Below are 12333 nucleotides of genomic sequence, written 5' to 3' on the forward strand. Positions count from 1 at the left end.
TAATAAAGATTAGAGGTTAAATAAATGAAATAGAGACTAGAAAAACAACAAAAAATATGAATAAAAGGAAGAGTTGGTTATTTGAAAATAAACAAAATTGACAAATCTTTAGTTACATTAAGAAAAGAAGAGAGAAAACTCAAATAAATAAACTCAGAATGAAAGAGGAGACATTACAATTGATACCACAGAAATACAAATGATCATAAGAGCCTACTACGAATAATTATTCACCAACAAATTAAATAACTTAGAAGAAATGGATAAAGTCCTAGAACATACAATCTACCAAGAAGGAATCAGGAAGAAATAGGAAATCTGAACAGATCAACAGTAAATATGGAGATTGAAACAGTAATAAAAAATCTCCCACTAAAAAAAAAAAAGTACAGGACCTAATAGCTTCACTACAGAATTCCACCAAATATTTAAGAACTGATATTGGTCTGGCATGGTGGTTCACACCTGTAATCCCAACACTTTGAGAGGCTGAGGCAGGAGGATTGTTCAAGGCCAAGAGTTAAAGACCAGCCTGGGCAATGTAGTGAGATACTGTCTCTAAAAAAAATAAAAACAAAAAAATTAAATTAAAAAATTAGCCAACCATGGTGAGATAATAAATGTATGTTATTTTGAATCACCAAATTTTGTGATAATTTGTTATGCAGCAATAAACAAATAAAACAACATTCAACACAATGCCAATTAAAATCCCACTACAGAAATTGAAAAACTTATTCTAAGATTAATGAACTATAATAGCCAAGATAGCTCTGAAAAAGATTACTTATTCCACCTGACTTCAAGACTTAGTATAAAACTACAGTAATCAAGACAATGTCACTGACATCAACATAGACAAATAGATCAATGGAACAGAATAGAGTTCAGAACTAGGCCTATACATATATGGTCACTTGATTTTTTTAACTTGTTATAATTTTTATTTTTGTGAAATGCATACTTTCCAAAAGATTTGCATTGTTCATACAGTAGTATTTTATAAGCCACATTAATAATGTTTTCATGCAACAAACTGTAAGGTTCAAAGTTGTTTGGCAATCTAATATTTTTACATTAATATTTTAGAGCTCATAATGTGGTGCTAGACTCCTAAAAGCCATCAGAATATTAGTCTCATTCTTTTGGAATCAGTTTACTAATAAGGATGGCAACAATCCAACATTTATGGATTTCTAGACAAGTAATGTATCCTTTACCACTTTTTGGTAATTGCTTTTTAATTGTTTTCTAAAAATTAACAAAATAGGAAAAATGTTTGTACAGAGCTTCACCATAAAAAATGGAAGACACATAGTGCATGAAAAAATGCTCAACATCATTATTAATTAGAGAAACACAGATTAAAACCACAAGGAGATACCATTACACACATAATAGAATGGCTAAAATTAAAAAGGATTATACCAAGGGTTGACAAAGATATAGGAAAACAAACTCTCATACACTGCTGGCAGGAATGAAAATAGTACAACCATCTTGGAAAACAGTTTGGAAATTTAAAAAAATTAAACACATACAGTTTTAATCCATTCATGCTGCTATAACAAATACCACAGATTGGGTAACTTATAAAGAACAGAAATTTAACTCTCACAGTTCTTGAGGCTGGATGTACAAGATCAAGGTGCTGGCAGGTTCTGTGTCTGATGAGGGCCCAATCTCTGCTTCCAAGATGGAACCTGGTTGCTGTATCCTCCAGAGCGGACAAATGCTGTGTCTTCATATGGTGGGAGGGGCAAACAGCTCCTTCACATCTTATTTATAAAGTCATTAATCCCACTCATGAGGGCAGAGCTTTCATGCCCTAATCACCTCCCCAAAAGCTCCAACTTCTAATACCATCAACTTGGTAATTAGGTTTCAATCTATGAAATTTGGAGGGACACATACATTCAAACCATAGCATACAGCTATCATATGATCCAGTCATTCTACTCCTGGGTATTTACCCAAGAAAAATAGGAATACATGTCCTTATAAAGACTGGTACATGAATGTTCACAGCAGCATTATTTCTAGTAGCCACAAACTGGTAATAACCCAAATGTCTATCAACTACTGAATGGTTAAACAAATTGTTATATATACATACAATGGAATCTACTCTGCAATAAAAAGGAATGAACTAATAATATACAAACAACATGAATATATTCAAATAATTGGGCTGAGTGCAGGAAGCCAGACATAAATGGATACATACTGCATGATTACGTTTATATAAAACTCTAGAAAAATGCAAACTAAACTATAGTGATGGAAAATAGATCAATGGTTTGGAAGAGAGAGGAAATGAAAGAAGTAGGGAAAAACGATTACAAAGGGGCATAAAGAAAGTTCTGAGGATGTGGTAATCTTGACTGTGATAATGGTTTCACAAGTATATACAAATGTGAAATTTTATCAAATTGTTCACAAATTGTTTGTTTTTTGAGACGGAGTCTCACTCTTGTCACCCAGATTGGAGAGCAGTGGTGTGATCTTGGCTCACAGCAACCTCCACCAACCAGTTCAAGCGATTTTCCTGCCTCAGCCTCCGGAGTAGCTGGAATGATAGGCGCCTGCCACCACTCCTGGCTAAATTTTTGTATTTTTAGTAGAGACAGGGTTTCACCATGTTTGACAGGCTAGTCTTAAGCTCCAGACTTCAGGTGATCCACCCGCTTCGGCCTCCCAAACTGCTGGGATTACAGGTGTGAGCCACCATGCCCAGCCTAAATTGTTCACTTTAAATATGTGTAGCTTATTGTACATTAATCATATCTCAGAAAAGTGTTTTTAATTACTAAGTTCTAGACAAATGAAAAATTTAAGCAACAAAAATGAAACTATGGTATATACTCAAAAGAACTGAAAACAAGGATTTGAACAGATACTTATACACCAACATTCACTGGAACATTATTCACAACAGCAAAAAGGTGGAAAATGACGTATGCATCTACACAGAAGACAGGTACTCTTTTTTTTTTTTTTTTTTTGAGACAGAATCTCGCTCAGACAGGCACCCTTAAAACATTTTTTAGAAGTATGAATTTCTACAATTGGAGGGCAATTAGGCAATATATACATTGAAAATGCACACACCCTTTGATCCAGCAATTTCACTAGAAGGAATTTTTCCTACATATATACCTATATATTTATGCAAAGATTTATATTATGTAAGGTTTATGTCAGCATTTTTAGAGCAAAATTATACGAAATATTCATGAATATGGCATTGAAGATGAACTGTGTTTCAGCCATATCAAGGAAAATATTAAAGACATTAAAGAAAATGATATGCTCAAGATATATTTATTTTAGTAAATGAAATAAGATTGTAATCCTAGCATTTGGGGGGGTTTCAGGTGGGACTTGGGAGGCTGAGGCAAGAGGAACCCTTGAACCCAGGAGTTAGAGGCTGCAGTGAGCTATGATTGTGTCACTGTGCTCCAACCTGGGTGACCTTGTAAGAAGAAAGAAGAAGAAAGAAGAAGAGGGAGAGAGAGGAGGAGGAGAAGAAGGAAGGAAGTAAGGGAGGGAGGGAGGGGAAGAAGAAGGAGGAGGAGGAGAATAAGAAGGAGGAGGAGAATAAGAAGGAGGAGGAAGAGGGAAATAAGAGAGAAAAGTATCTATACTATGCTTCCCTTTGTGAATAAAACATTAAAATTCAATTTTTAAATTTATGCTAGACTAGTCTGGAAAGATACACAAGAACCTGATACAAGTGATTGACTGAGGGAATAAAATAAAAATTAGAGATGAGAGACAAGGATGAGGAGAGAGTATGTTATACCTTCTATCTTTTGAAGTTTATACCATTTATATGTATGCTTACTTTAAAAAATCAATTAATCTAAGTGATTAAAATAAAATAAATGCAAAGGCCTTCCATCAAGGAGGCCTCATCCCTGCTCCTCCAATCTTTCTCACTATTGCTTTCCAATCCATTCATCTGCACCTCTGCTAAAGATAGACTGCAGTTTTTAGTATCAAATGAACTCTGGCACATTCCTTGGGGTTCTGCATTTGTTAGGAATTTTCTCTCCCACCTGGAACAGTCCTTTTCCCTATAACCTGTACTTTTAGACAAAACTCCAAAATTAATCTCCCCAGGAACCCTCTCTGACCAAAATGATCCCCTCCATGCATTCTCTCCCTTGAAAGGTTGAGACCTGAACCTCAATAATATATCAAATTATTTGAAATAAGTCATTGGCTCTAGATTCATGTAAATTTGTCTTGTTTTTGAAACTAGATTTTTAAGTGGCTTGAGAGAAGAAAGCCAACATGACTCAAAGTCCTTGTACCCTTGACATCACCCAGCTTAGGGATGAGCATACTGAAGGCTTACCATGCCAGTGGGGTAAAGGATGGGATACTGGATGAATGTTCAAAGATTTTGAGCCCAATAATTTTTTTCTCCGCTTTTGGCTGTAACCATTCTCACCAAGGCAACACCTTCTAAGGATATTCAGAAATCATTGACTGTTAGGGAAGTATTGCAATATTTATGGAGGTTAAGCAGGTAACATAAATGTATAAATTAATGGGCAGAGTATAGGAGTGATGGGTCCTGAGGCAAAAGTGGAAAACATCTGCCCTGCTTTAAAAGTTTCCAGAATCCAACTCAAGCAAACAATAAAAATCCTACAAGCAAACAGAATACATCCAGAGATGAACAGATCTGACCACAAGCAGCAACCAGTTCGTGACCCAAAGCCAGAAATGGCTACTAATCCATCTCTACAGGCATTCATCTCCCTGAGCAGGCAGAATGCTATAACAAGGACAGAGGCAGCTCTAGAAAACCATGCTTTGGACAGAACTCCAGAAGTGAGCCACATTAACGTGCTTCCAAAAGATTGCAGCGTTTACAATCTCTCCCCACCCATCTGCAAGCTTGAGGCCACACAGACTGGATAGATACGGCCACCTTGGCCTCTCCCTACCACCCTACCTCATAAGCCATGATCCCCTTCCTGCACCTCTGTTACCAATCATCCATTGCCTGAAACACCAAAGATCTTCATTTCCAAGCCATAACCAGACTCCACCCTCCCTAAATTCATGTGTTTCTCAGATATATTTCCAAAACAAGTGGGAGAGTTAGTGGAGGTTCCTCTGGCCTAACCACCCCTTCTCATAAGGTGCCCCTATGCCAAATCACTCAGTTTTCTGAGGACAGGTGACCATACAGTTGTGAAGGAGAGAGCCGAGCCATCAGGCTGGTATAGGGAGTGGAGAGTGAAGACAGACTAGGAAATAGACACTGCTTGTGGCACCTTCAGTCCCAGGCTCAAAACACCCTCATCTACAGACTGAATCACCACATGAGCTTCCCTACTACAGGTGCCTTATGAAATAGGAGGGCTTTGTGATGCAGTCTGGTGGCCTAGTTCCATCCTCTGTGAGGTGGACATGACAAGGCCTAGCACTGGGAGTCATTAGGCACCAGAACTCTGAATGCCCAGATATAGGGATGGCTGATCTCATGCTAATGAGGTTTAGACCATGTTGAGTCCTACTTTTGTTCTGTGGGATGTTGGATATCCCTTATACACCTATGGCTCCATCTTCATCATTATTCTAATCATCTGGCAAGTGAAAAGGAGCCACCATGAATTGAACTTGGAAGCTAAAAGGAGCTGCTGCCGGGTAGGGCAACACTATGATTCCAACTGAACTAATTAAGCCTCAGATAATATGCTTTTAAGCTCCAGAGTCCTTCCTTATTGACCCCACTGCCCCTCTCCTCCAAGTTTTATGCCATACCTTTAGTTACTTTTATACAGTCTTTTCCTTCTCAGATCCTAAAAGTAATTCCTTATCAGGTCTTCCCTGAACCATACTCTAATTGAAAAGCCAAGAAGCTTTCCATTTGACTTGAATAGAGACCTAGATGATATGGGATCTATCTCACTGGATCTCAGAAGACCTCACAATATGGGGGCACTTTTTTGGTTGGTGGCCCTTTAAGGTGTTTATAAACCGGTCTTTGGGTATTAGAACCACATACTCTTTGATCTGTACCATCCTTTCTCTTGCTTCATCGTCAGCATCCAGCAGGACTTATCTGGGAATCAGATGGGAGGTAAAGAATATGGAAAATCCTCCAGGTGAATCAGAAATAAGCAGAGAAGGAAAATGGGGTAAAAAGCTGGAATAGGCAGAGAAAATCCAGGAGAGTGTACAAAACACAGATAGATATACAGAAAGGGAGTGGAAAATGTATGTAAGTCTCATTTTGGACATGAGAAAGAAAATGGTGTTCCAGCTTCACATTCTAATGTTTTTGTCTTTTAAGCGTCACCAAAAAGTCAGGCAAAGAGCTAGAGATGCAGCATCAACAGGTAAAGTCCCAATCTCTCCTCTGACTCCCTTCCACTGTGGGTGTTTCCCATGAATCCTGTCCCTCTATAACCCCTGGAGCCAGGAGCCAGGTGCTCTGCCACTGAAGACTCCAGTTCCCCATACTGAAACTTCCATGGGTGGGAAATCTTACCTCGGAAACATTCCAAAAGTCGCTACATTATTCCCATGGGAATAAAGAATTGAGGAAATAGTGCAGATGTCCTTAGCTGTGTCATTTACTAGTTTTAAAACCTGTGCAAGTCACTTCATCTGTCAGTCTTGTTTGCCATAACATGGGCATCTGATGATTCTCTCACTCACAGTATGGTTGTTAAGGTCAAATAAAAATGGGCACAGGAGAACAAGTCATGATTCATTACACTGTGCACAGAAAGGCCTTAAAGCATTTATAATTAGGGTTCTCAGTGTCTTCTTGCTGAGAGTCAAAGGCCTCCAATCTCCTATAGCTACTCTGAAAACTCTACCATGCCACTGACTACTATAACAATGGCTTCTGGTTCCTCAGCTAGGAGACTTTCTCAGGAAGAAGCTGAGAAGCCACAAGAGCTGCTCTCTGTCATGAAAAGGTGATCTATTGCTATTTGTAGTCTCTAAACACCAGCCTGGCCTGTGGTGATTTTTTCGTTTAGCCTGGGGCAGGACTGAGGAGATGGAAAAAGGGCTGGGAGGGAGATATACACGATGGAGGCTGGTTCACTAGTTGAGAGGGTTGTAAAGGCATAATCATCTCAGGAGGAGAGTCACCCAATACTGATTTGCGATAGGGTCACAGTAATTCTGAAATTCAGGATTTTACTAGTACGTTATTCATAAAAGACATTATATGGGGTTCTACTCAGTTCTGAGATACGTTATCCAATCAAGAGAATGGATTTTGCATGAGGAAGTCACCCATGTCGCATTCTCTTTACAGTTACACCCTTACATGGGCAGACTCAGCTGAGCAAGATGAACCCTGATGATATTACCTCCTTTAGTTCTATATTCAGGGAGTCCAGTTTCTAACACAGCCCTAAGACAGTAGCCTATCATCTTATCCTCTTAAGATTTCTAGAGAAAAAGATTGATTCCCAGGAGATGTTGGGTACATCATCAGGGATATCTCATAGTCCCCAGAATGCATAAGTACCACATAAACCTCATTTTCCACAGTTTAGATGTACTGAAAACTAGGCTTTGGGTTTCTTAGCCTCAAATGAGACTGCAAGACAGTTCTGCCTTGTGATATTCCTGGTTATGCCCCATAAGCTAACCAACTGACTCTTCCACATGCTTGGTTCCTTTCTCCTAGTTCAGCTTCTCAACAAGGCCAACACAGAACTCAGCTCCCAGTCTTCTCTGAGGGCCGTGCCCTTCTGTGGGTTTTCTGAGGCCTTGTCCAACAAGCCCTAACCCCCAGCCCACCATACCTTACCAAATGCCATTTTCTTAAGAAGCAAAGTAGAGGAGTAGACATGAAGGAGGTATAGGCTTCTAGACTTGCAGGACTAGGGAAGGGCAACACCAACCCTAGCCCACACTCTTCCAAGAAGGTAGATGTCGCTCCATCATTAATGTTTGCCATGTTTCCCTTTCCAGCCTGGGCTGGCTTCCCCCGGAGGGAAGTCTGCGGCGAATCCTATGTACAGATCTCTGTTGCCAAATCTGCAATGCCATGGCTCTGGAGATTCAGCAATTGCTGGTGGGTGAGAATGACCAGATCTCCCCAACTTTATCGAGGAGTCCATCACAAGTCTCCTCTTGCCTAGAGATCTTGTCTGTGTCTAGTGTATCCTTTGAGCAGAGTCTAGAGCTCCATTCTAGAAACACCAGAGAACTTTCACTGGCATCTGTAACCCCAACACTGTCACAATTAACAGATGAGGAATCTTTAACCCAGTCAGCTGCCCAGTCAACGTATGCAGATGGCATACAAGATTACTGGGCTGATCACCTCCAGCTAGGGCAGGAATTTCAAGTGCCAGATGTACTCACAGGCCCAAATACCACAGCTTCTTCAAGGCTTGAGGAGCCAAGGGTTCCACTGAACCAGGAGGAGATGATGCAGAGCAACCCCAGCTTTGTCCAGGGGAACCAAGGCCAGCATCACTTGAATTCCCAGGTCTCCTTGCTGTCCCTGAACCCAGAAACCCTGAACCCAACGCATCCGATGGCCTTGCATATGGTCCTCCCTGCCCACCTGCCATTTCTCAGTCCTGAAGTGCTGAGGCTTCTTGAGGTACATGTTAAAAAATGGATGCATTTCCAGAGGTGGGGGCTCCCCAGACGTGTGGAGGAGTCCCTGAGGCAGCTTATGCCAAACCCACCATTGTATTACCAACCTGGAAATGACCAGCCAGTTTCTTTCAACCTGAATAATACTTCTCAGGTCTCTCTTCATAGATTTCAGACCATTTCCCTACAGACCTGGTATTCATGTGTGTCTGGCCAGCCCATCCAGACCTTCTGGGTTTCTGAATGGTCCACCATGAACCCAGAACAAAGACACCACTGTCAGCAAAGCCCAAACCCTATGGCTCTAGCCTTGCCCTCTCCAGCCCTTAAAGCCCTACGTGACCCCCATCTACTGTCTGGGGGACAAGATAATGACTCAGGGAGTGATCTCCAGCAGAAATACAGCCAGCTATTCTGTGGGCTCCCTTCTCTGCACAGTGAGTCCCTGGTTGCCACTTTCATGGGCTCTCAAGGCCTCCCCAAGAATGAAAATGTGCCCAAGCCCCCTTTGAAGGATGCTTTTCTCTTCAACAAACTCTCCCTCCCCCAACTGCTCCCTAAAACTTCATCCCAGTCAGCCCCATGCTCTTCCCCACTTTCCCCAAATTGGGTGTCTCCATCTGACCATCAACAAGCTCAGATCAATGTCCCATTTCTGACTTTGGCCGAGTGTGAAGCCTTGGAGTGGCATCTGCTACAGAGGCAACTCCAGCTTCAGTGGGGCTGGCCAACTGCCCTCCAGAGGTCTCAGCACACCCAGTGCCTCATGCAGCATGAGCCCTGTGGCAAAGCTCAGTCTCCTGAGACCATGACAACTTCCCAGCCAGGGAAGTCCATCTCAGTGCTCACCAGAGAGCTACTCTTCTTCCCGGAGCATGCCCGGAAGCTGCTGGAATTCCATATCCAGAAACAGTTGATTCACCATCGCTGGGGCCTGCCTCAGAAGATCCAGCAGTCCATCCAGCTGCTCCTTACCTCCACTAACCAACAGACTGTGTCCTACAGCAGCCCAGCCCTAGCCAATGTGAGCATCCCCAAGCCTGTAGCCCTAGAGGCCAAAGGGGCTTGTGCTGTGCTGTCACCCACTGTGGCCTCAGTGTCCATCCCCATGCCACACTTGTTAACCCAGGCCAAGGCAATATTGCAGAACCACATGGACTCCAAATGTGGACAGATCCACCAGGGCAAGATCCCTGCCTGTGTACATAGGTCCTGGAAATGCAGAATTTCTGGGGTCCTGGCAGTGGCTCCTTTACCCTGCATTCCAGAAAACCAGCTTCTGGAACTGCAGGCAGCAAGTGACCCAGACCTACATCACAAAGTTATGCCCTGGATGCCAACAGCCCTTGATCAGCAGCAACAGGTCTTACCAGGTACTGTCACTCAACACCCTAAGCTGCTCCGAGTCTTGTCCGTGGAAGCCATTGAGAAACTGGAGACAACTTTACAGCACAAGTATCTGGCCTTCCTGTCCGGGCTCCCTGCTCTGTATTATGTGGCGCTCTCCAGGGCCCTGGCCCCGGCAGTCACTAGCCAATCTGTCATCACAGAGATGGTGCCTGCGCTTATGGAAATCCCAGCAGAGCCTCTGACTCAGATGGTTTCATTTGAAGAACAGCGTATAAGCCTTGGGCCATGCCCTCAAGGCAACAATGAGACTTGTACAGATGTTGCAAAAGAATTCCAGTCTGCGGTGTCAGTAAAAGGAACAATGGAGATGCTGCCTCTAGAAAGCCAGACACATCCTGCTAACCCCCACTCACTCCAGACACATATCTTGACCAAACTAAACTTCCACCTGAGAAAAAAGGTCCTAGAGATACAATGGGGAATTCCCATTAAGGCAAGGGAGTCCAGGGAACAAACTGCTACAGCACCAGAGAACATATCCACAAAGAAGTCTCTTGAAAGTCTAAACCACCAAGGGGAGGCATTGCTCCAAGAACTGCCCATCCCACCAGACACTCTTCCTGCCCCTAATCCAGAAGGGGTTCACCTTAAAGAACAGCTGGCCAATGACTTGAAGGCAGTGCAGCAGAACCAAAGGCAATCTGGTTCCAAAGCAGTACTCAAGGATTCTGCCCACTGGGTCTCCAAGATCTCACAACCCAGTGGGGACATGACAGAGACCCACATGCTTTGTGTTCAGGTGGAGGCCAGTGTGAACAAGCCCAGCATGGAGGAACCCTGGGGCCCTGAGCCCCAAAGCCCTGGCAAGAGCAAAGACCCAGCCTGTGTCCCCATGCTAGCAGGAAAGAGAGAGGACCCAGAGGAAACCAAAGCAGCCAGGGACCATGGAGAAGGGGATACGGGGTTTGGGCACTCCTCTACCAGAGAAGAGAGACCCCCTGCTGAAGACCAGAGGCCAGCAGGGAGGCTTCCAAACCAGACACCCCGAGGCTTCTGGCGATGGAGCCGTAGCTTTCATCTTGCTGATCCCTGTCAACACAGCTCCCAGCATCACCCTCAGTTTAAGCTCCCACAGCTACCTCCACGAGTCCCTGGGGAGAAAGAATCTGACAATGACCTTCAAGACAATCAAACCGAGCTAAATGTCATCCTTGAACCAGAGATAATTCCTGAGAATGCCCAGACTGTGGTGCCCCAGGCTTCACAGGGTCAGCCTCTCCTGAGGCAACCAACTCAGGGTAAGCCTTTTCTGGGCCAAACTTTGCAAGGCCAGGTTTTGCATGGGCAGGTGATGCCAGCCCATACACAAATGAAGCCCAGCCTTCCAGAGTCTAGCTTGAGAAATAAAATTAAATCTTTTCTGCAGCATATTAACCCCAAGACAAAAGGCAAAGGGCATGAGGACTCCATGTTCTCAGCTGCTGCGAAGGTGGCCAAAACCAGAAAAGAAAATGTTGCAAAGAGCCTGGCTCCAGCCAAGAGTGCTGTGGGAAGAAGTAAGACAGAGAAGCTGACAGGGTACTCCAAGGCCCAATCTTGTCCTTCTGAGAAGCTGGTGGGCCCAGCTTTCTTGGATGGTCCCCAGTCCCTAGACAACAAGCCGTGGCTACACTCCAGACAAGCTGGCTCTGCCTCAGCCCCGGGCCACCTCCGCCACTGCCCTCATCACTGTCCTCGAGAGGCTTGTGCCACCCAACCAGGGCACCCACCCTAGCTCCTGACCCTCAGTTCAGATAGAAACATTGGTCTGCTCAAGGAGAACACACAGAACCATGAAAAAGAGTTTATAGGCTCCCCAGCTGCTGCAGCCCTCCAGAGGACCAGTACTGTCATTTCCATAAATGTGCTGGTGGGGCAGGGTGCCACCAGAAATACACTCTATATTTCTTAGCAATACGTTGCCTGTCTGCTCCTTATCTCCACTGTATTGTGTTAAGGGAAGGTGTGAGGGAGGCTAAAAAGACCTTCCTGTCTAGGGAAGGAGCTTTAACCCACCATTCAGATGGTTCATTTTAGAGGAGTGCCACAGTATTCCCTCCTTGAGGAGATGCTTTTGTGTTTATCAAAACACAATATCTAATATGACAGATGTCAGATCCAGATGAATGACTCTCCTCTGACTTCTCCCTGTTTATACTGGGAAGATCTTTTTAGAAAAGCCATCTTGGAGCCAGCTCTAATCCTGCTGCCTGTTTACTACCTCCACTGCCTCTCAGTTGCATGAAATGGAAGCCTCCTGGAATGAGATCACAGTAGAAAATGGAAAAGGGCTTGTTCCACAGGCCCAGGGGTTGGTAGGGAGCAGGGGCATGTAGTTGGAGGTCT

General features: G+C 43.6%; 1 protein-coding gene across 1 annotated transcript; it reads left to right on the forward strand.

Annotated features, from left to right (window-relative positions):
• The first annotated feature begins 4867 nt into the window (after positions 1–4867).
• On the forward strand, positions 4868–12067 carry LOC104680021 (protein FAM205A-like). The gene is made up of 4 exons (XM_010385808.2): positions 4868–5667; positions 6317–6362; positions 6890–6950; positions 7963–12067. The coding sequence occupies exons 1-4, from the start codon at positions 5524–5526 to the stop codon at positions 11720–11722; spliced, it is 4011 nt and encodes a 1336-aa protein (XP_010384110.2). The 5' UTR covers positions 4868–5523; the 3' UTR covers positions 11723–12067.
• The last annotated feature ends 266 nt before the right edge of the window (positions 12068–12333 follow it).

This window comes from Rhinopithecus roxellana, chromosome 16, assembly GCF_007565055.1.
Source record: "Rhinopithecus roxellana isolate Shanxi Qingling chromosome 16, ASM756505v1, whole genome shotgun sequence".
NCBI classification, from domain to species: domain Eukaryota; kingdom Metazoa; phylum Chordata; class Mammalia; order Primates; family Cercopithecidae; genus Rhinopithecus; species Rhinopithecus roxellana.

What these genes read in the sequence shown, in the direction of transcription:
- LOC104680021 (XM_010385808.2), top strand. Translation starts at nt 5,524, where the DNA reads ATGTTGAGTCCTACTTTTGTTCTGTGGGATGTTGGATATCCCTTATAC. An exon ending in CTAAAAGGAGCTGCTGCCGG is followed by an intron (nt 5,668 to 6,316) that starts GTAGGGCAACAC and finishes TTGTCTTTTAAG; the next exon opens with CGTCACCAAAAAGTCAGGCA. An exon ending in CTGCTCTCTGTCATGAAAAG is followed by an intron (nt 6,951 to 7,962) that starts GTGATCTATTGC and finishes TTCCCTTTCCAG; the next exon opens with CCTGGGCTGGCTTCCCCCGG.